This window comes from Budorcas taxicolor, chromosome 8 (genome assembly GCF_023091745.1).
Source record: "Budorcas taxicolor isolate Tak-1 chromosome 8, Takin1.1, whole genome shotgun sequence".
NCBI classification, from domain to species: domain Eukaryota; kingdom Metazoa; phylum Chordata; class Mammalia; order Artiodactyla; family Bovidae; genus Budorcas; species Budorcas taxicolor.
Window position 1 is genome coordinate 30,830,107 of NC_068917.1, and position 21,956 is coordinate 30,852,062.

Sequence of the window (21,956 nt, forward strand, 5' to 3'; positions counted from 1 at the left end):
CAATGACATGCAGTGGCTGAGAGTTTGAAGCTGATGGTTGGGTCTCCAGTGCTGCCTGCACACCTGACAGGCAGCTGTTAAACCGAGCGAAGGCAAGCTCAGGGAGTCACAATCTATGCATAAATGATAGGGGTGTCTGTGTAGAAGGTGCAAAAGAAGCTCTGACCCCCTCCCTCCCCCAAATCTCCCCCTTCCCAAATGAAATGCACAGTTCAGCCAGCTTCTTAACTACACTACACTCCTGCTACTGGCTGCCAAGAGGCTCAAAAATCCACCTTCACTTTTCAGTCAGAAGAGGCAGAAGTGGATGTGAGAGAAAGAGAGACACAGAGAGACAGAGAGCCAAAGAGGGCAAGAGACTTGACTTTAAGAGACTCCTGTACTGACAACTCCATGCAGTTCGGAACCAGAGCGACTCCAGCTGAACCAGGGTTCATGGGAACATGGCAAAACGCTGATACTAACCTCTTATTCAGAATGTCCCAACAGGTAAGTTACTTTTTCTGTTTTTAAAGGGAACCTTGAATTGTTATGTGTACTTTTGCTTCTGGTATTTTCCTTTCTAAACATTTTTGAAATCTTGATCACTTCGTAGTTTGGGTTCTGTTTTGTCACAATTGTTACTGGAACGAGCAAGGTTACTTCTCGGCTTCCCTAAGGGCTCCTTAAAAGAAAAGGGGGAAAGGATACTGAAGTAAAAGAAAGGAAAGGCATTTATGGCAAAGTTTCACAGTCCAGCCAGGGTCAGGGGAAGACTTCATTTATTTCTTTGTTTTCTGTTAAATAATAATAATAATAAGCCCCCCCCGCCCCCCACCCAGGACATGTTATCTATCTGCATTAATCACTTCATCCAAGTGGCTGCTATCTCAAGAGTAAGGTTTGCCAACCCCACGGCCATGAAATACAGGGGCCCCTCGGCCCTGCCCGACGGACTTCCCTGGGCTAGAAGCGGCTTGACTCCGACCCCGGCCGGGGAGAGGAGGCTGCGTGGGAGCCGCTGGCAGCGCCGCCGAGGGGCGCGGGTGGAACGGCGTGTGTGACGGGCCGAGCCGCTGGCCGGTCCCAGCTCCGCCGCCGCCGCCGCCGCCGCCTCTTGCGCGCTGGCCCTGCGCTCCCGCCGCTCCCGCTCGGCTCCCGCCCGGCTCCCGCCCGGCTCCCGCCCGCTCGCCCACCCGCCGGCCGCTGCACTCACACTTCGGCAGCCTTGGCGTCCTCCCTAGAGCCGTCCTCGGGCCGGCTGGCTGCGCCGCCGCTGGCTCTGCGGGGAGGGTCGACGTGTCCGCCCAAGGCCGCCGGCGGCTGCTCGTTAATCAGCGGAGCCCGCGGCTCGTACCGTGTACCGTGCGCTTGGTGGCACCTACGCGCCCCGCGCGCCCGGCTGCTCTTGCACAACCGCTGGCTCTGCGGCTCCGAGGGGGAGCGAGGGGGAGAGGAAGCGAAGGGAAACAACCCAGAAACTTCATCTTGGACTGTGCTCAAGCGAGGGAGGGAAGTTCCCTGGTGCCTCCCTCCCAGACACGTCTTTGCTTTTCAAAAGCCTCCATCAGACCCACACAAAGCAAGAGTTAGTGTGACACTAGCCTCCGCACAGCACGGAAGTGTGACTGTACACTGGGATTTTAAGCAGATGCAGGTTGTTAGGAAATGGGTATTGCTTCTCTCTCAAAAAAGACATATATATATATACTGCAATTACTTTCTTTTATGGAAACCTGTGTTTGTAAGGAGTTCATGAGAACTAAATACTTTCATTGAGTTAATTTGATTTTTAAAGTGTTGGTGAAGAAGGAAGGGAACCAGTTTATCAGACTGGAGACCTACGGCAAGTTTAGAAATACATCTGCGAAAGGTAGTACAGAGAGCCAGAGTTTTGTAGCCTTTAGCTAGTGAACAGTTGTGTCACACAGTTCTAGATAGGATAAACGCATTGGAATAAGGTGTATTTTGACATATCCTGTAGAGGGACCCTGATTACTGCTGATACAGTAAGCTGGGATTTAAATGCAATCAACACAAGCCCAATAAGCAACTCTTTATGTGCAATTTCCCATTCTTGCAAGTTAAAAAGTTCATTTCCTCCCAGAGATATTCTTTGGCTTGCCACTGCCGGGTGCCTTGAGAGGTGTGTTTCTGAAGCACATCCCTGCCTGGGTGACTCTTTTCGTGGTTGGAATACAGAGTATGTTTTCACTGACCTTAGGACCAAATAACTTGTTCTCTACTTTAAAAATTAGATATCATCTTCAGGGTTTTCTTGTTACTGGAGGTCGTGGTCTCTGTGTGTGTGTGTTTTGAAAGGGGAGGTTGGTTTAGGTCTCCCTCTAGCTAGAAAAGGGTTAATAAAACCAGATAGAGATAATGATCAATTGATAAATGGCCATTGAACCACATAGATGGTGTTAGATTGCTTCTTTGGCACTAGCCCATTTCCAAGTAGATTTGAATCTAAGGAGACTTTAAGTTGTGCAAAGCATTTTAGCTAAAAAACAAATAAAAGTAAATTATATAAATGGTGGATCAAAATTGGGAAAATAATTTGAAATTGCTCAGAGAGAGAAACTTGTGCAGCTAAACCATTATGATGTCTTTGATCCAGCTGTTTCACTCTCTGGATACATAAAAATCTCTTTTGTGTGTACCTGTGTTTATATACGTGTGAAAGTGAGCATCACTGACTATTGAAAGAGTAGAAATATAAGGAAATAATTTATGCTTTATGGCTGCTATATGAGGTAATGTTAATTATACTATTTACTAAACAGTAGTACACTGAAAGGAGAAAATCACAATTTTAAAAAGTGTAGTTATTTTATTTTGTATGTTTTCTTTATTTTTTGGTTTTGATGTAATTGGCAACTCCCTCGTTTTTCTTCCTGTCATGGTTATTAAATGCTTACCTCCTCTGCATTTTTGGAAAGCATCTAAAGAGGGTATAAGTTTACATGTTTTTTTTTCCTCCTTCAGGATGATGTTTTAGTTTGTATAAATATTGTATAAACTTGAATTGAAACTATGTGTAAATCCTAAAATGTGTACTGTACATGTTTAATTTACATGTTTATTTTCCTGACCTATAGTTCATCAGCAATGCTGATTCAGTGTGTGTGTACATGTATGTATATGCCAATGTAAGGAAGACGCTTCTTGACATGATCTCTCGCGAAGCCAACAGTTTCAAGGAATACTAGTCTAAATATATACATTAAGCCAGTATTTGTCTTAATACAGGTAAAAGTTTGTCCAGTTAAAACTGCAGAATTTTATATTTCTAAGGCCTAGAGATATTTTTCCTATATTAAGATTATTTTAATTTCTAAGGAAAAAAATGGACTTAGCTCATGAAGTGAATATTTTGGGCATTTTTTTGTTTCAGAGTTTTCTGTAATAAGATAAAAACTGTGAGATTTACCTGATCATTTCTTTAAATATTAGAAAAGACTGACTAGCCAGTTTCAAAACTGAACTATAGAGAATTCACAATCTGTATTATTTAACTACAGCAAAACTTAAAGTGGGAGATAGCTCATAAATACTGAAATTTAATATTCTAGCATTGTGTCTTCTATGGGTAATTTAGGAAGCAGAGATATAAAAATCTTTGTCTTTTGTTTTGTATGAGCAAAGTTAGATCTGCTTATATGTAAATGTTTCAGTCTGTCTAATTCTAACAAAAAGATACCACAATCTGAAGCCAATTTAGATTTGGTTGAACTAAGTCTGTTCCCCTAAAGTTCAAGATATGACAATTTGACTGCATTTTCTTGCCTCTGTATTTTTCTTCCATATTTTAGTATGATTTTTTTTTCAAAAGGGATAATATTTTCCCATACAAACACTTGATAACCTTAAAGGGCATGACTCTTAACTTCTCTAAAGGGAGTTCTTCTTTGGGTCACTTTGATCAGTGACAGGTCGAGAATAACCAGAAACTCTTTGCTCATCTTTTCTGTTCATCTCCTAGAGTCTAGAATGTTGTTTTGCCCATTTTAACCTCACAAGGTATTGTTAAAAGCAGAAAATAAAGTCTGCTTTTGGAAATTGTTGTTGTTTTAAACCAGGCTTTAAATGATGATTTTTTCCCATTTTTGTAAATACTTTGTTCATGTGAGAGAATAGCAATTAAAATTGTTTGTACTCCCTCAAGGGGTGCAGTAGTCTAATAATATATTTTGAAATCTTCTCAGAAATAAAACTGTAACAGGTAAAGGGCTAGAGCTTATGCTTTACACGTTACTAGAGGCATTTACCTTTTATTATTGGTGAGGTATATTTAACCTCTTTCAAATAAAACGTGAATCCCTTAATAAGGTCTCTTTTCAGACACGAGTGAAATACTAAGTTAGAATTATAAATGACTCTTTGCATCATTATGTAGTAATTTAGGATTCACCCAATGATGTAACAAAATTAACAACATAATTTCATTGTGAAACTGTATCTTGTTAAAGAACAACTGTCTGACATTCTCCTACAGTTGCTTTATTTAACTTCATGCAAATATTATTAGTAGTGACATTTTTCTATTGTGCATTAGATTCTCTCATTAGCATGATGTGTTAGTTATCACCAGAGAAATCGTTTCCTAGATAGGTGAGGGGCAAACCAAGAAAGCTAAAAATTAAATCAGTGATTTACATTAATACCAGAGCATCTGCTCACCAGAGATAGGACAGAATCAAGCAAACTTTCTCACTAATATAAAATCTAGCCCATTTCAGAGAAATGATAAATAAAATATATTGTCAGAAACATATAACATTGCTGGCATCCATTTAAAAGCAGGTTCGATCTGCATTTTGCTCCCAGTAGTCTTTTAGTTCTTTCTATTCATATAGGCAAGGACAGTTTCCGTTGGTTGAATCTGTATATTCAAGTAGAAATGGTGATTTTGTCTGACTTCCTACCTGCCCCCCCCCCCCAAATAATTTGAATGTTTATTCACTAACAGTTTAAAAGGCACATAGGCAGTGTTTCTTACAAGTCAGATGCCTAATTGTATATTGTGGTTTGAGTCTTCCTTCTAGTTCACAGAATGCATTTTATTCTTAACTCTATCCCCCTCGTGCAGCTGTCCCTTTTAACAGAGGATGTATATTCTTATTTAACCAGAGCCCGGAGTAAAGCAGTTGATAGTTAATGGTCTTTGAAAATGACTTTCACTGCCAGGCATCAGCCATCTCCAGGTTTCTGTACTTTCCCTCCTCCCTTTTTACTCCCCTTCCTACAGTTGGTGTGTTTCAGTAATCACGTCTTACTAAAAAAGGATTAAATTGACCAAACTGACGGTCTTGATGCTAAAATAAATATTTATATTATATGAGGAGGCATGTAATTTCAGCCTGTTGAATTAGTAGGCTCCTACCTCCAATTTAGTTTGCCTCTCTAATTTGAGTGATAATGTTTTATATTGAAGACTTAACTGTAGACATCTATTCAAATATAATTCTTCTCATCCATTCTTATCATGTAACACTAACATTAGGAATTTGGGTAATTGTTAAAATACAGGTTGTAGCACAGGTGCTTGTGTGTTGGCCTGTACTTTGTAAGTCTGTGTATAACAGGCAGACTTCACTTAACAGGTACTGTCTAATTTGTAATGCAAGGGGAACGAACGTAGTAGGCCTTATATATGGTGTTTATATACATGTTAAAGCAAATAAAGCAGGCACAAACATATTCTCAGATGGATATGTGGTATAGACTGGTATATATTAAAAAATCTGTGCTCACATTTCAAGTTTATTTTCACCATGATACAGTAAGTGACTTTGAACATAGTAGGTGATCATTTTGAAATTATTTTTCTGATGTTTCTATCATCTGCAAACTGGGACTGTGTGTCTGTGTATAATCTGTAAGGCCTTAGCAAAAGCTAAGATGAATCAAGTAACCACAGTCAAAAAATAAATCCCTACAGGTGTAGCTATCTTATCTATATAATTGTAGGTATTTTTTAATAATTATATTTATGAGTGTATCTTAACATTCACTGATAAATCCCGTTATTCATGCGTGGCTTTATGGAAATCTGATTAATGGAGTGACAGGACAGATTTGGGCTCCCACAGCAGCACATCCTCCCACTTCTGTGTCAGGGTTAAGAGCCGCGGCAAATCCTCCCTAACTAATTAGATGCTGAGTAAGGCATCTCGGAGAAGTTGGGGCAAAAGTGACTGGGTCACAGCCAAAGCAGGATTGCAAGGACTCCAGTGATAGAGAAAGCATCCAAGTTTGCCAGGTCGCTGTGACACGGGGAGCTGACTCCTAGGGAACTGGCCGTTACAGATAGTGAGCTGGCGTCATCCAGTTCCATGAAAAACACACATTCGAGTGCGTCTCTCTTCCCACCTTACGTGTCTGACACACCCTTAAAGAAAGTTAGATGGGGCATCTGCCTTTATCAGTCTGCAAAGCTTTCGAGAGGACTTTTCCTGTAAACATGTATAGCTAATGGCTGTGAAAGGCCAAAGACGTATTTTCTGAACTTGAGACTTTTGATTATAATGTGTATGTGTATCTGAAGGCATGAGACAAGACACTGGAATTTGCCTTTAGCTGGTATCCACAGCTGGAATCGTGGTGTTGGAATTGAACTACGAGTTAACTCCTTTCTTTCCCGCGGAGTGTTGTCAGGGAGCTTTTTGGTAACAGGGAGAAGAGAGTGAATTGTGGGGTGACTTTTTCAGTGAGAGAAGTTTTTTTCCTGGGAGTCCCTGCTTGTTGCTGTCCAAGGAACATGGAACGTAATGGTTCCAAGATTTCCTTTCACGTGAGGTTTGGAAACCTGGTTTGTTCTGTGGATGGAATGAATTCTTCACCATGTGAAAATCCTGCTGTCCCCCTCGTGGTGTGTTTTTGCCGCTACATAACCACGCTTCTCTAGGCCTTGGTCAGAGAGAAGATTGTTTGGGGATCGTAGGAAATGATTGATCTTACCCCTGTCTGCCAAAGCTGATGCCAGTTTTATTTCCCGAAAGCAGCTGGCTTCCACATTTTGCTTGGTGATCCTCCATCTACTTAAGAACCAGGGAGAGGAGGGGAAAGAGAGTCAAAAACCCTTTCAAGGAACTTTGACATCTATTTTTAAGCTTTAGAGAAATAAAGGAAAAGAGGCATAATTCAGGCACAGCAGCCTTTCTGTCTTGACATACAAGCAAGACATTGTATCGAAGAGGGAGTTTCTTTTCCTATAAGATACAATTGTAAACAGGCGCAAAAAATAAGATGAAAAAACTTTCTGAGCAACTAAAGCTCCAGGAAGTTTTAATATGTGCAGATGACACCCGGGAAATGATGCCTGGGCGGTGACATCTGAGGTACCTTGCCTCCTCACCGAGCATGATCTGTACTGCCTTTTCCCTCCCCAGCTTTAAAAGAAAGTTTTAGAGACTGGAAAAAAATAAAAGTATTGATTCTTTTTTAATTTGTACATTCCCTGTAGGAACCCTAGCAAATTTCATAGTGTACATTCAAACCCTAAGGTGAAAAATTTATGACTGGAGTTCATTTGGTTGAGGGTGGTGTGCGGTGTTCTATTCAAACGCTCTGGATGGCATTTCATGCCACAGAGTCAGAGAGCAGAAGAGAAAAGGAGCTGTATCATTTCTTCATTCACTCAGCCTTTCTTAATGGAAATGCTTGTGGAAAAACAAAGCATTACTCAAACTGGCTAACGTAGAAATCAAATTCTCGGCTTATTAATCATCATTCCAATAAAAAAAAAAAGAATTGATCCTTTAACAACAAAATAATATCCTTTTGTTTTTCTTTAATTAAGCCCGCCAGTTTTTCATTTCTCTCTGTGAAGAAAATGAAAATAATCTTGAACAGTAGGAAGTTACTCATTGTAACAGGGATTCTCTTGAGCATATCTGACATCTTATTTACTCAGTATTTTTGGACTGCAGTCTTATTTTGCTACTGTCTTTAGGGTTTGTGTGTTGTTGCTGGGGGCGGGGAGGGGGGTCGCTTTAAGCCTCATTTCTGTTTGGTTGGCAGCCACTTACTTAATGACCTAAATACATGATTAGACTGTTTTTTCTTCTTATTCCTGTTCCCATAGACCTATTAATTTTCTTGGTTTATTCTCCTTTCCTTTCTTTTTTCTTTTTTTGGATTTCTCCTTACTTTCACTGGCTCTATTTGCCCTAATAAAAAGGAATTAAAAGGTACCTTCTTGCCAGTACATCACTCTGGCAGAGGGATGGAAAGAGGTGCCACCCTCAGATGTGGTCCTCAGCGTGGAGGTGCTGACAGGAGGACTGTCCTGAGTTCTGCTCTGTAAGGGTTCTTTAAGTCCGGGCGTGATAAAAACATGTAACCGGGGGCCCAGGCTTATCATTCAAAGGCGCTGAAAGGCAGTTCAATTGGATCCTTCGCTGTGGAAGAAAGTACTTAGCTGAAAAGAGATTTTGCTTTTCTCTTTTTCTTTTTTAAAAGTAATTCTTGACTTTAGCATTCTGTGCAGTTAGACTTACATCTGCACAGGAGGGCATTTTGTTAGTTTTTCCTGTCAATAGATTGAAGGTATGACTCTCTGAGCCAAACTGCAGTTAATAAGAATTAACTGAAATGTTGAAAAAAAAAAAAAAAAGAAGTCAAAGTCATGGCAGGGCTAATATTAATGGATGACAGTATAAATTGAAATGGAAAACATGCAGTATACAGAACACAGTGAGGAGGAGTCACTGCTGTTTTGTATTTAATAAATTTTAACCCATTGTCCTACCCAGCTGAGAAACTGTTAAAATGGACAAGGTTCGAAAATATTCTTCTACATGGAAAGACGCAGCTTCCGGTCCTTGGACCTGCTGTGCTTTTGTGTGACTGTCATGAAGTTTTCAACTTTATTAAGGTATCTTTTAGTGGCTATTTGTTCTCTAGACAGATCTTCAGGACTCACAGTTGATGATCAGAGTACCTGAACTGGGAGTTTAAACAGAAAAAATCCAGGATAATGAATGTTTTACATGCTGAAAATAATTACGTTCAGCTGGCTTAACATAATAACAAAACTAATATTAAAATGAGAACCTCTATCTAGGCTTTTCAAAATGTTTTTTTTTTTCCTTCCATAAATATTTAAGCAAGAAAAATTTCATTGGGTTAAATCATTAGGAGGACTCTTTGGGCACCTGTTCAGGCATACGTAAAGAAAGCTGCCCACTCCTGGGCCCTCTGCCGGTGCCGGGACATGACTGGAAGGCCACATGCAGGAAATGGGACAATAAGTATACAATGACTGTATTCAGGAAGGCACCTCCTTGTTGACCTCACGTCAGAACCTAACTCAAGAGCCGGGTAGGATCTGTAGAGCCTAGCTAATATTGCTTTTCTTTTTTAGGTATTCATATTAGAATACCACAATGTACCAAAACCCAAGCCCTGCTCTAGACTTTGTGGGAAGACTTCCTGTAAGACCCCACATTGTCACATGGTGGTGCGTCTGTGTGTGGTGTACAGACAGGCAGGAAGTGGATACCTGTCCTTTGGTTGGCTGTGGGAATTGATTCATTTCTAGGTTTCTTGGGGATTTGTCAGTGGCTGCCTCAGATTCAGTGAGCATATGGATGGCTCACCTGAAAAAGGAATTCCCCTTCTTAGGAATGTCATTTAAATGATCCCTTAGTTTGTACCCTTTTTGCTTCTTGAAGGTAGCTTTTTGGTGAAGCTCTTTGTCGTTCATTGGGAAAGAGCTAGATTGATTCTTACTTTGTGACCTGCCCATTTTTAACCAGTGGAAAACTGTAGTTACCTTCAAATGAGTTAGAGCAAAGCTGAGATAGAGATACCAAGATGAGACTCTGACCCAAACTTCAAATGTCTCATCATTTTCCTTCCCAATCATTTCTTTGTTTTCTTGGACAACTTTGGAAAATATTCATGGGATTGAATCAATCTTAAGATATCTTACCAATCCTATTGTCTGTTAAATGGAGTTCATTGTGAAAAATAATTTTTCCATTTGACTCTTTTTTTTTTTGACATTTATTATAAATGAAGTAAGAAGGGATCGAAAGAGAAGTCCAACATCTGGGAGAACTTGTTTCAGTAGCTAGCCTGGGAGCCTGAACCCTAGCTTCATACAGGTGAGATGTGTTATGGGAATAAAAGCCTTGTGCATTTAATGAACCCCGCCTGCCTGTCAGCTTGGTTTTTCATGCACCATTGTTGTTCAAATAAGAAAAAGAGAATGTTCGCAGCCTGTGGTGAGATTAGAGTAATGAAAATGAAGTGTTAATCTGTCAATAGCGAGCATATCTCATATACTGCTTCCTGGGCCACATTTATGCGTGTATAATATATTCCAGGTTTTCTCATGACCAGGGAAGCTTGCATGCTCGTTATATTCAAAACACCCTTTGGTTAAAAGTGAGAAGTTGGTCATTTTTCCTTGGGCAAATAGTTACTTTTAATTATTTCTTCATGAGCCAACTGCTGCCTGCCTTCTGAGTGTGCAGATGCCCCACTACGCTTTATGTGCTGCTGTGCTTGTCCTTTGGGTCTCTCTCTCCTTTCTTCCTTTTTTCTTTTTTCTTTTTTAACAAATGCAGAGTGTTGAAATAAGCCTCAGCATAAGCCTAGTTTGAGGTTTGATTTCCTAGAAATCGGTGATTCATAGAAAGAAGGAAGGTGCTAAGTGAATGTAATGCTTCATCCCTATATAATACAGATTAAATATTATTAGACATTCATTATCTCAGACTTTTTTTTTGTCTTGACACAGTAAAATGCAAACAAAAATAACCAAGTCGGGAGTCTTCTAGAACTCTTTTATGTATTTGCAGTCAGCTGCCATGATGTGAGCCCGAGGAGAAAAGCTTAAAACTTTGGTCATCATGAATGGGAATTAACTATGTTTTTTCCATAAAATTTCCCTTTCTAAAATACTATAGTAGGTAAATCAACATGAATGTAGTGAATTATACTTTTCCTAGAACGGTTTTAATTGTTGTTTTTTATCCGTTTACTCAGTTATTTGAGAAATTAAATTTTTTCCCAAAATGATACTCTTAAAAAAGAGAGTAAGTTTAATCTTAGATTATAACAAGATGTTTTAAAGAAAATAATCTGAATATTTACATGTATGCTACCCATGGGGTCATCTCTTTTAAGAAGCATCTTAAGAGATGGTTTCAGAAGAAGTGTAAAAGGTGTGGGGAGAGGTAAATTCATAACTGAGTTCCAGGTGTCTGCTGCTAAGTGTTCAAAATTCAAGCATAATGGATATTAAGGAAAAATGCTTCCCAAAAGGAATATATAACATTGTTGTTCAGCTTTTGGGTATAAGACTTTATTTATGGAGCTCATACTTTGGGCATTTTCTCTTTTTCTATTCAAATAGGTGTTAAGGAATGCAGTATGATCGTTATGATTTTGTGAACTGTTTACTTAAAGTTGTTCAGGTTGTTAAGAATCAAGAGAATTTGGGGATTAATGTCTAATTGTGAAGTGAATTTGGCGTGTGTTCAAGGGTTACTTTCTTAAGGTGAGAATGGAAGAAAAGCACCTCTTTTAGGAAGGAAACACCTAATTAAACACTAATCTTTCAAGAATGTGGTCCAGTGATGAGACATAACTTAGAAACACTCTATGAAAGTTGATTTACATTTTCTTCTTTTTAATAAGTTGGAATATGGCTAGTCATAGCACATTTAATACATTCTGAACTGTATAGTACTTCAGAGGTAGTCTGTTGATATTCTTTTTTTGTTGTTGTTGTTGATATTCTTGGATGAAGCAAAAAGATACTTTCCTCTGCTAAATAGGGTATTTCTAATTTGTTTGTAAAAGCTATTAGTGGATAGAAGTACTATCTTCTTGTGGTTGATTGGAAATAGAGAAATAGAAAGATTTTCTTCTTGAAATTACCTGCAGTTAAGGGAAAAAGCAAAATAGATGTGCATTGTAACTGTCATAGACATCTGCTTTTAGGTAATCATTTTTAAAGAAATATGCCATGACTTTTGGGGTCATTCGAACCTGCAATAATGTCTATTTAATATAAGTATAAATGTCAGGTTGTGGCATACATGTGGAGCCAGTAAAGACGAGTATTTCCTGTGATAATATTCATGCATCCTAAATGTTGACTTTTGAAATTTACCTTGAAGATGTATTCTATTTTCACATTAGGGTCAGTTTTCACTTAAGTACAGGATCATTCTAGAAAGGAAGTACAGAAGTGTTAACATGTGAAGGAACAAAATGGATGTAGATCCGAGTAACACCATTGACTTGAGCATCTTTGCTGGGCTTCAGGGAAGAATGTGGTTGATTGAAAACCAGTGTAAATGTTTTGTTGAACCACTGTTTAAGAAGAGATGATCAGTTTGGGATTTGCTTTAATTTTTTTAAAAAAAATCATGAAAAGCAGTTTGCTTGGCACTTAATGCTTGATTGAACAAATATATTTTGAAAAATTTTACCCCCCATCTTATATTATGCAAACCCATGAAATAAGAAAGAGAAGATACCCTTCTCCTTTTCTTCCACAAACTCTGTTAACCCTCTTTGGAGTTTTATGTCTTTTTAAAGATCAAGAGTTGCCCGAAAGGGCCATGAGGAAGTAAGGTAGTAACAAGCAAGGGGAGTGAGTCTGATGGGGACTGCAGTGGATCAGAAGGACCTTGTGTCAACCACAGTGAGGTTTCAGTTCCCCCGTTCCAGACAGTTGTTGTCAGGTGGGGATGTAGGCCCAGTGTTGTGAGATCCTTGTCTTCTCTCTCTCTTTTTAATGGGAAGTCAGAAATCCAGATTTTTATGTGGACTCTTCTGATTTTTAAATCTTGGCAACCTTTTCAAATATTTTTAAAAGTGTGTGGTCCAAACAAAACTCATCTGTAGGCTTTATTCAGCCTAGCGACTGCCAGATAGAAACCTCTGTTTTAGATAGTATTTTAATGGATGAAGATAATAGTTTCATTGCATGTGAACATTAATCTTGGGAATTCCCCACTGGGATGAACCAAATTCTTCATTTTTTTTAAACAATTAAAAAAAAAGTTTGGTAAATATATTTCTGGTGCTGATAGTTTTGATGTATAGCTTTTCTTCTTGTGACCCACATACAAAGAAAAATCAAATGTGAGCAAAACAAAAAATAGAGGATTTTAATAAAAGTTGAAAAGTAAGAATTTTAGAATTCTAGGGAAGAAAGGGGAGATATCTAAATTTGGAAAAGAATTCCATGATTTGTGTCAGTAACTGATGTAGATGAAAAGTTGAATTCAACTATAAAGAGGTTTTTATCTCACCTTTAAGCAGTGGATTGTTGGCCCTGAATCTTTGCGGGATTGCAGTAATTTACCAGGCAATTGACTATGATGTCACGGAGAGGAGATGAACCACAGGGGAAAAATTCCCTATGCCAGTTCATACAAGGCCAATATTGTATACAAGCTTCTAGAAAACATCATTTATGTTGTATAAGATATGTTTTCAATGCCTGTGTAAATTTTTTGAAGGGGCTCTTGAAGATAATCTATTCATAGTTGAATTTCTCTAGGCAAATCAGATATCAGCATTTTATCAGCATTTTCAACAGAACTGGTAATTAATTGGTTTGAATTTCAAATTGAAGGTCATCCTGTTATTGATTTTCGTGGGAACAGGAAGCAGCATCTTGTTAAAATGATCTGCAAATGGTGCCTCCGTGTGCCTAGTTTCTGCCTACGGTCTTGTTGAACAGCATCAACGTCAGTGTCGGGCACCAATCAGAAGGGAGTCACTGCTGATATAAACATAACAAGCTGTTGGTTTGCTTCCAAAACAGCAGAGAAGAGCTGAGCTGGAACAGAGACCAGAGAGTAACAGTTTGTTTTATATAGTAAGTCAGGTATTTTAACTCAAGTGACTTGTGCGACTTGTTACGAAGCATCTGTCAGTGTGTCAGAATGACGTTGGTATGCCATGTTCCAGAAGTTCAGCGTCAACACAGTTGTGACTTACCAGTTTTAGAAACCTTTCAACTAGGAATTAGATAAAATAATCTTTAATACTGGGGTGGGAAGCATTGCCGTAAAGAGGGTGGTGAAGAATGGAGGATAAAAGAATATACTCCTTTAGATGCTCTTCCTTTTTATAAAATAACATTTGTGTCTTGTATTTTAGAAGCAGTTTTATTGTGGCATGTGCCAGGCTGTTTTAAAGCAGTCCTTTCTTTCTCCCTGTGTTTATACTTCTTGCAAATGGTGTAATGTGAGGGTAACATGAACTAGGTGGGTGGCAAACATGATGCCTTTCTAAACCGGAATAAGTATTTTAATTTGAGCTATGCGAAACAAGTTGGAAAGTGCAGCTTCTTCTTAGGGTTCAAAGTAAAATTCTTAATAAAAAAAAAAAAAAGGGAGGAGGGGGAGCCTTCCATTTTAAATACCCTGGAGCTGTGAATGCAGTTATTTTCAGGTTGACTTCATTTTGTGTAGGCATGATAGCGGCACCAACCATCTACGTTAAGCCTTAACATTCCACAAAGCCATTTCAAGTTTATTATGAACTTCAAAGTCTGCTCATCCCTAGGAGAATATCAAGTTTAAGCATGCCACTCTGCCACAGTCACAGTTAACTTTCTTCAGTCGAGAAGTGACTTTCTTGAGTCAAAAAGGCTCACTTTCCTACAGGTGATCCAGTCTTTTTGAGACCAGTGCAGTCATCTCACTGATTGTTGCCCTCCTGAGTCGTTAATCTATCTTGTTAGCAGTGCTTGGAAAGTACCCCCAAATAAGGCAGGACTCCTCACAATTTGTTTAAAGCTTTCCAATGAGATCAGCATTCTTTTTCAGCTTTACTTCTAGAGCTCAGGTCATTGATCCTATTTTACCAGTTCCCAGTTGTAGTTTCATTACAGGTTATAGAAACATAGGGGAGTGTGGGGGAAGATGCTGATGCTTCCCAATGCTGTCCCAATACTTGCTAGTGTCTACACTTCAGATGGCTACTAGTGCTTTGGGAAGGAATATGGGGCTGTTCAGCCTGATCTCTTGGTGTTTAGCGTCTCTTCTTAGGGAAAGAAATTCTTCATTTCCTCTATGTAAAATGCCTACCCTTTTGGAGGCTCCTGGTCTTTAGTTCCTACCTCACTTATTAAACCACCCCTGTCCGTAGTATCATGCATCTCAGAGATGGAACTTGACGGACTAGTCAGCATTGCAAAGGTCACCCTAAAGCTATTGGCAGAATACACTGCCCTTTGTTGCTCAGTGATTATAAAGCTACCTTAGCAGTTAACTGGATGTATTTGACTGAGCTGCTTTTCCCGAATACCAAATTATCCATTTCTTATAAACACCTGATAGAATGCCCAGTCACAAGCTGTCTCAAGTATATTTTCAAAAGATATCTTTAACAATACTTGAAATATCAGCGCTTTGGCCACCAGAAGGGTTAGTGTCCATTGCAGTTTTGCTTCAGTGAAAATATTTCTAAATTATTTGAGAGTTTTTGCATTATCTGAAATGATAATGTTCCAGCAAATTAGAAAATTAAAGGTGTTCCCAAAAGTTTCTTATGTTACAGCTTGTCTTCTGTTAGTGTAGCAGTATTTAAAATCATGTTGTGAATTGACTTTTTTAAGAGAAATGCTATAAAACTTTATTTCCTTTCTTGTTATTTTCCATGAATATAAAATATGGAAAGACCTTTTTTGCTTTTAGGTAATAACTTTAAACAGTATAAAACTGGGTTTCACCATATTTTGTGTATTCAAATGCACTTCAGAGTTTTCTTACTGAAATATTAGTTCAATTCTATTCAGAATTATAGAGGAATAACTAATAAATGATCAAGCTACTTATTTGAGGCAGGGGAACTGCACTTGAGACTTGAGTTTTGTATTTTACATGCTTGCATTGATTTTGTAATACCAGTACAATCTTGATATACTTTCTAGTACACAGGTAGCATCTTTGCCTTAGCTGTCATTTAAATAAAGATGAGTAAAGAGTAAATAATTATCTTTACATGATGCATGTACTTTGGACTAACTTCTCTCTCAAATGTGTGATTTGCCGTATATTCTTACCTCCTCCAGTTCTGTTTGGTCCTTGTTGGATTGGGTAAGCAATTTAGGCATTTAAAATTACTTCTTCTTTGGTTTCAAAGCGAGTAAGTAAAGGTGCAGAGAAATCCCTTCAGTCTACCTTTCAATATCTTTGAACCAAGCAAATTCTGTCCTACCTTCCTGTCATGCATGCATCCAGTTTCTCTTTGAGCTAAATAAGCACATCTATAGCAGACTATATTTCCCCCTCTCTCCAAAATAATAGGATGAAATCAGCATTCAAATAGCTTTTGTTGCAAAAATTCAACAATCAAAGGAAGGGAACCAAACAAAAATGATTTAAAATAAGATGACGAGTATGAAGTTCAGGTACTGAACAGTATCTGAAAGCAAAGTATGGTGATAAGAGTTTTGTGTTGCACGTTCTTAAGACTTAAGTGTTTGTTGAAAAGACTCTTTTTCTTTAACCCAGAGGTATGTTTATCTTAGAATAATAATCATTTCATGCTGTTCATTTTTTTTCTAGTTGACCCATTCTCCAGACCTTTTAAAAAAAACTTTTTTAAGTGGATGTAAATTCCATTTTAATTAGACCAGTGCAATCTAATACTGCAGCTAGCCAGGAATGGAAGAAACATGCTGGAAGTTAATACAACCCAAATCAGCCATAGCCAGATAATTCCCCTGATCTTTGTAACAACCCCCTTCCCCACCTCCACCATGAAATGACCCTGTTGTTCTGGAGTTTCAACAAGACATTTAAGGTTCATTTAAAAAAATGATCATCCTTTACAGGATTCTTTGCTCTTGCATTTCTCTTTCTTTCCCTTGCCACACAGCTGTCATTGGTATAGGAGAAAGGTTGGGGGGAGGGGAAGAGGAGGAAGCCCTGTTCAAATCGTGTCACGTAGCACTAATTCATCTGCTCTCATTAGAGGGAGCGAGGGACAGCAGTGATGGCCAAGAGCTGCACTCCACACATGACACGCGAACAGTTTGGGGAATAGAAAATTGCTTTCTCAGGAAGCCCAGCCAATTAAGGACTTGACCATATTGAATGTCAAGTGTTAATTTAGGTTTTTCTTCATTTTCCCAGTAGTAATGCGGGTCCTGTGATGAGCAAATACATGTCAAGTAAAAGTTGATTGCATGAAGGACCCGGGTATTATATGTCACTGACAAGTCACAAATGTACTGAAGTCTTTTAACCCCTTAGGTGGGTGTGGTGGGGGAGGGGAAAGGGGAGAGGATTAATGTTACCATAATGATAAGAATAGATAGTTTATGTGGAGGTGGCATGGATGGGACAGACAATAATGGTAATTCATGCAAAAACCAGGGATAGGACAAATCCTACTCTGAGGGCACAGAAGCCCTTGTAAAGCATATAATACCATCCTCTGGTGTTGCAAACATGGTACTCAGAATATATATTGTCTGTTTTAAGATTATATGAAAAGGGAAAGTAATGTACTCTATGGTCTTGACCTAGGAAATTCCTTATTAATTATCTCCTTTGAAAGAAAGAAAACAGTCGTTAAGTAATCACACTCTTTTGGGCATTTTAATCCGTTGGCTCAGTGCAGCTGTCAAATTTCCAGTATTTATAATTTCAGTTTCTAATCAAATACTCATTTAAAGAAGTAGCTGTGTAATTCTGTGTAATAGCAGAGATGCAAAATATGAGACTGAAAGAATGTTTGTTTTCCATCTCGAGTATCTCTGGAGGGTGGTGTTTAGCCAATAAAAACTGGTAGAAGGTCAGTCATTGTCTTTCATTTCTTTTGGTGCCCAAGTGTAGAAAGGAGGAGATTCAAGCTTCAGTGAGTGAGGTAACTTTGCCTTTTTTAAACTGAATGTTGCAGGTTGCCCATCATGTATAGCATCTCATTTCCATTCATCAGCATTCATTTACATGTGAATGTCCTGAAAATAAGAGAATATCTGTTTCTGTTGCAGTTGTACTTGTAGCAAATAAAAATATCTGCTCACTTTAAAATCAGTGCTGTGTGTCATTTAAAGAATCTTAAAGTGAAACTCAGAGCAGTTACAATCTGGTCATTTTCTTCCCTTTTTATGTAATAATCACGTGCCCCCTTCATATCTTTAAGGCTGTCACCTTAATTCAATACTTTCTTGAAATTTACTCTCTTTTATTTATTCCACAGTGTTTTAACATACTTGCCTTTGTGTCTTGACAATGCCTGCACTCGGAAGACTTAAGTCTGATAGTGCTTTAAATTTGGCAGCAAAAAGTATTAAGCCTTTCTCTCAGGTTAGGAGCTGTGCTATCATTAAATTAAAAGTTGGTTAAATTTACATTAAAGAACAGTTAGGAAACAATTCCAAGAATCTGATGTCTAATAAAATAGATTTTTTTCTTAAGAAAGAAACATTAGGCTCTTAAAATACTGGGGTGTAATGTCAGTTCTTTTACATCTCCCCTCCCTGTCTCAAAACTAACCAAATAAAATAAACTAGCCCTCCCTTCCCTTCCTATGTTGATAAGCTCTGTCTATGGGACTCTGGTGGCATTTCAAAAGTACTGTTTAATTACACTCTGATTGTCAGCAGCTTCTCTTCCGCTGGGTGTGCTGAGAGACTTAAGTAAGTTTCCGTAAAGTAAATTCTGATGATGGCAGCTCGGGGTTGCTGATTCAAGTTATTCCTTCTCTTCTGTGTCACTTTTGACGGATGGTACCTAATGCAATCAGCCACAGGCCCACAAAGCCTTTCCTTGGGTTGCGTTAGTAACTGGACCAGGGGTTCCCCTCCTCCCCAGATCTTGCCTTCAGATGTTCACTCCTTCCTGCACCACCACCCCCGCCCCCAACATGTCAGCCCAAATAGGAAAGGGGAAAGAACTGCAGGACTACCCCGGACAGGCTCTTCCGAAACCTCCGTCTCCCGGTGGTGCAGTCAGAGCTGCCTCCCTTTGCGTGCCTTTTTGATAAATTTAAGAAGTCAAATCGCTGACACAGATAGATAATCCAAGTGTATAGGGTGAAGAGTTATAAATTAACACATTATTCCCTCTTAATGTGAAATACTTGAGAATGCATTTTCTCAGTCCCCTGACATCTTACCCAGTGAGGGCTCGCATTGTACTTTTCAAGTGGCATTGATTTGTTAAAGCGCTGAATTAGCATCTCTGGCCAGCTGCTTGATCCACTGTTGTGTCGTGGGGCTCCTGTACCTCCTCTCTCCCCAGCCGTCTCTTTTTTCCCTGCAGTCCTGCCTTTGCTCTCCCTTTCCGTTTTGCTTCTGCCCACCCCGTTCTCTGTCTGTCTGCTCCTTCTCTTTCCTATTGCTTGTGTTTCTTTCAGTCTGGTTTCATCCTTCTGCATCTCCCTTCTTTTCCTTCCTTCACTATTTCATCCACACGCTTCCTTTCTTGTCTCATCTTGTTGCTTCTGAGGGTTGCCCTCACTCAGGGTTAAAGTCTGACTGCCTGTGAGGATTAAAGTGTGACTGCCTGTAGGGGGTGTGAGGTGGGACACTGGCAGGGACTACTAGGGGTGGATGACTTAGCAAATCCAATAGCTCCAAGTAGACTTGTGGAGAATAGATTAACATATGCCTGTTTGTGCTTATCTAAATAGGGGTTGGTGAGAAACATCTCACCTATTTCGCTTGCTAGAAATTAAAAGGTAACTCACAAAACTTTAAAATTTGTATTCCCAAATGCCATTTAACACAGTAAAATTTTCTTTTGGTTAAGTTAAAGAAAATTATTGATGGTTATCACAGACTTGATCATATGCTTACACCCACACCAAAATGTTTCTGCAAAACTTTTGCATTGGTGCAACTTTGCGCAATTCAATAAACTCACTGATAGAACTTTCTTTTCTTACAGGTTCGGTAGTGTTCTGATTCCATTAATTTTGTACCGTTTCATATAAAAACATGACTTCCTCATGGTGCCTCACTGTACCATATCAGTATTAAGGTTATAAAATTGGTTGACAGTTTTTTACTTAGAAATAAGGGATGGGTTATTGCTTCTTTTTAGCACTGTGTCTCAAAGTTCCTGAGGTTTTCAGAGGAACTGCATCACAATTGAGAGGTTTAATATGCTGTGTGTGCATGATCACAGATTTGACCCTTTTCTTTCTCTAGATAACTGGTCGAAGATGCTTTGAGATCATCGTGTTGATTGATTTGATATGAGCAAAAAAGTGTATCTGCCTGAATTTAAATAGAAATTATCCTCTGTAATTTTAGTTTCATTGCTTTAAGTAGTGCTGTCTGCAGTTTTACTAGGCTTCCCACTAGTAACATAAAAATTGGATTTGAATATACTTTGGTAATAAGTCAGATCATTTAAAAAATCAGATATCTTTATTGCTGGATTTTATATATGTTAAAATGACAATCTGATTTCAGCATTTATATTTTGAAATGGAAATATTTCACATAGGATTTGATAATCTTTGCTTCTCTGTTGGCTTGATTTCCCACCCCCTGTTCCTCAAGTCAATTCCTTTTTTTTTTTTTTTTAATTAATTGCTGTCCTGCTAGCTAGAATTAGCATGGTTTGGCTAAGGTGAAGGGATTAGAATGACTCTTCAAGGCATGATAATGTCTGTTTAAAGAAAAGGAAGAAAAAAAAGTCTTTTAACTGGGGCTTAAGACTAATTCCATCTACTAAGGAGACAAAAATTACGCTAAAGGAGACAATTTGGCTTTATTTTCTGTGTGCATGTTAACCTGCGTAGTGATCATTATTTTGTATTTTAGGGTGTTCTCTGAAGGAAGATGTTCTTTACTTGCTGTAGGAAGGGGATGTGACCTCATTCTAGGAGATTAAGGCTGGAACACCTTTTGCAGGGATAACCACAGTTCACCTGGCTGTAGTTCAGGGTCAAGGTCAGGGTCAGGAGGGACTTGCTTCTTAGAATGGCCTCTGAATAGAGTAGAGAGGACAAATTAGAGAACAAAAAAGTAGGGCAAGGTTGAAAGTGAAAGTGCCCCATATGAAAATAGTTAAGGATCAGAAAAGGGAAAAAAAAAATAGAAAAGTAGAAAAATCTGGAAGGCATACTTGAGTAGTGAGAGAGAAGCTGAGGATAAAGGAAAAAAGAGAGGTTGGAGGGGCAAACTTATAATATCTTGTAACTTTCAAAATTAATAAAAATCGGGCCATACAGTACCAAACTGGCATCACCGCAGAGTCCAAAATTACTTCAAACATTTAAAAACTTTTAGTGTAATTTTTGAGTATTCATTTGTTGTACATTTATTTTCTCTTGTTCCTTAGTTTGTTGCTTCTGTTCCTTGGAACGCAGACAGCTCTGCACAAGTAATAAACCAGTACATCTAGAGTTTAAAAAAACCAAATAACTAATTTGTTCCTTGTTCCTTGGATGGTAGTACTTTAGCCACATGAAATGGTTACGTGTGGATGTTTTATTTAGAGTTCAACACCTTTTGAGTTTTTTCTCTAAAATTCTCCGGAGAAATCAGAAAAATTTGTTTTTGTATTTTGTAAGTCTAAATGAAGTGTCACTTAAATGCAGGAAGAACTGGCAGTTTTGATAAGTTGTCCCCAAAGCAAACCAGCTTGTCAGTAATCACAACCTAATTACAAAGGCAAATACAAAGTTTGTGTTTTAAAAAGTCGCAAGACAAAGGAAAAAACAGAAACAGACCCTTCTCCAGCACCAGGCAATAGCCTTCACCCCCCACCCCCCTTCCACAGGAGCCCTTCCATAGTAGCAGTAATAATAAGAGAGAACCTTTTGGCTTCAGCCCAAGTCCTGTTGAGAGGGAGCCGCCAGCGGCCTGCACAGTGTGTGGCTCTGCAGAAGTGCCAGAGTGACACACGCATCACAAGCCGGTCACAATGCGAGGGGTCAGAGGTCACGTTCAAGAGCAGGGTGTTGCTGGACCCGGCCGAGGAAGCAGAGGTGGCCCCTCTGTGCTCAGTGTGTGGGTCTGTGTACTC

The 21,956-nt window shown here is 38.9% G+C and overlaps 1 protein-coding gene across 1 annotated transcript in view; it reads left to right on the top strand.

The window, feature by feature from the left end:
• Positions 1-378: 378 nt before the first annotated feature.
• The window catches only part of BNC2 (basonuclin 2), a 315,782-nt gene continuing 294,204 nt past the window's right edge, over positions 379-21,956 (top strand). Inside the window, exon 1 of the mRNA XM_052645134.1 lies at positions 379-489. Within this exon, the coding sequence (XP_052501094.1) occupies positions 394-489 (96 nt within the window). The 5' untranslated portion in view covers positions 379-393. The remainder of the gene's footprint in view (positions 490-21,956) is intronic.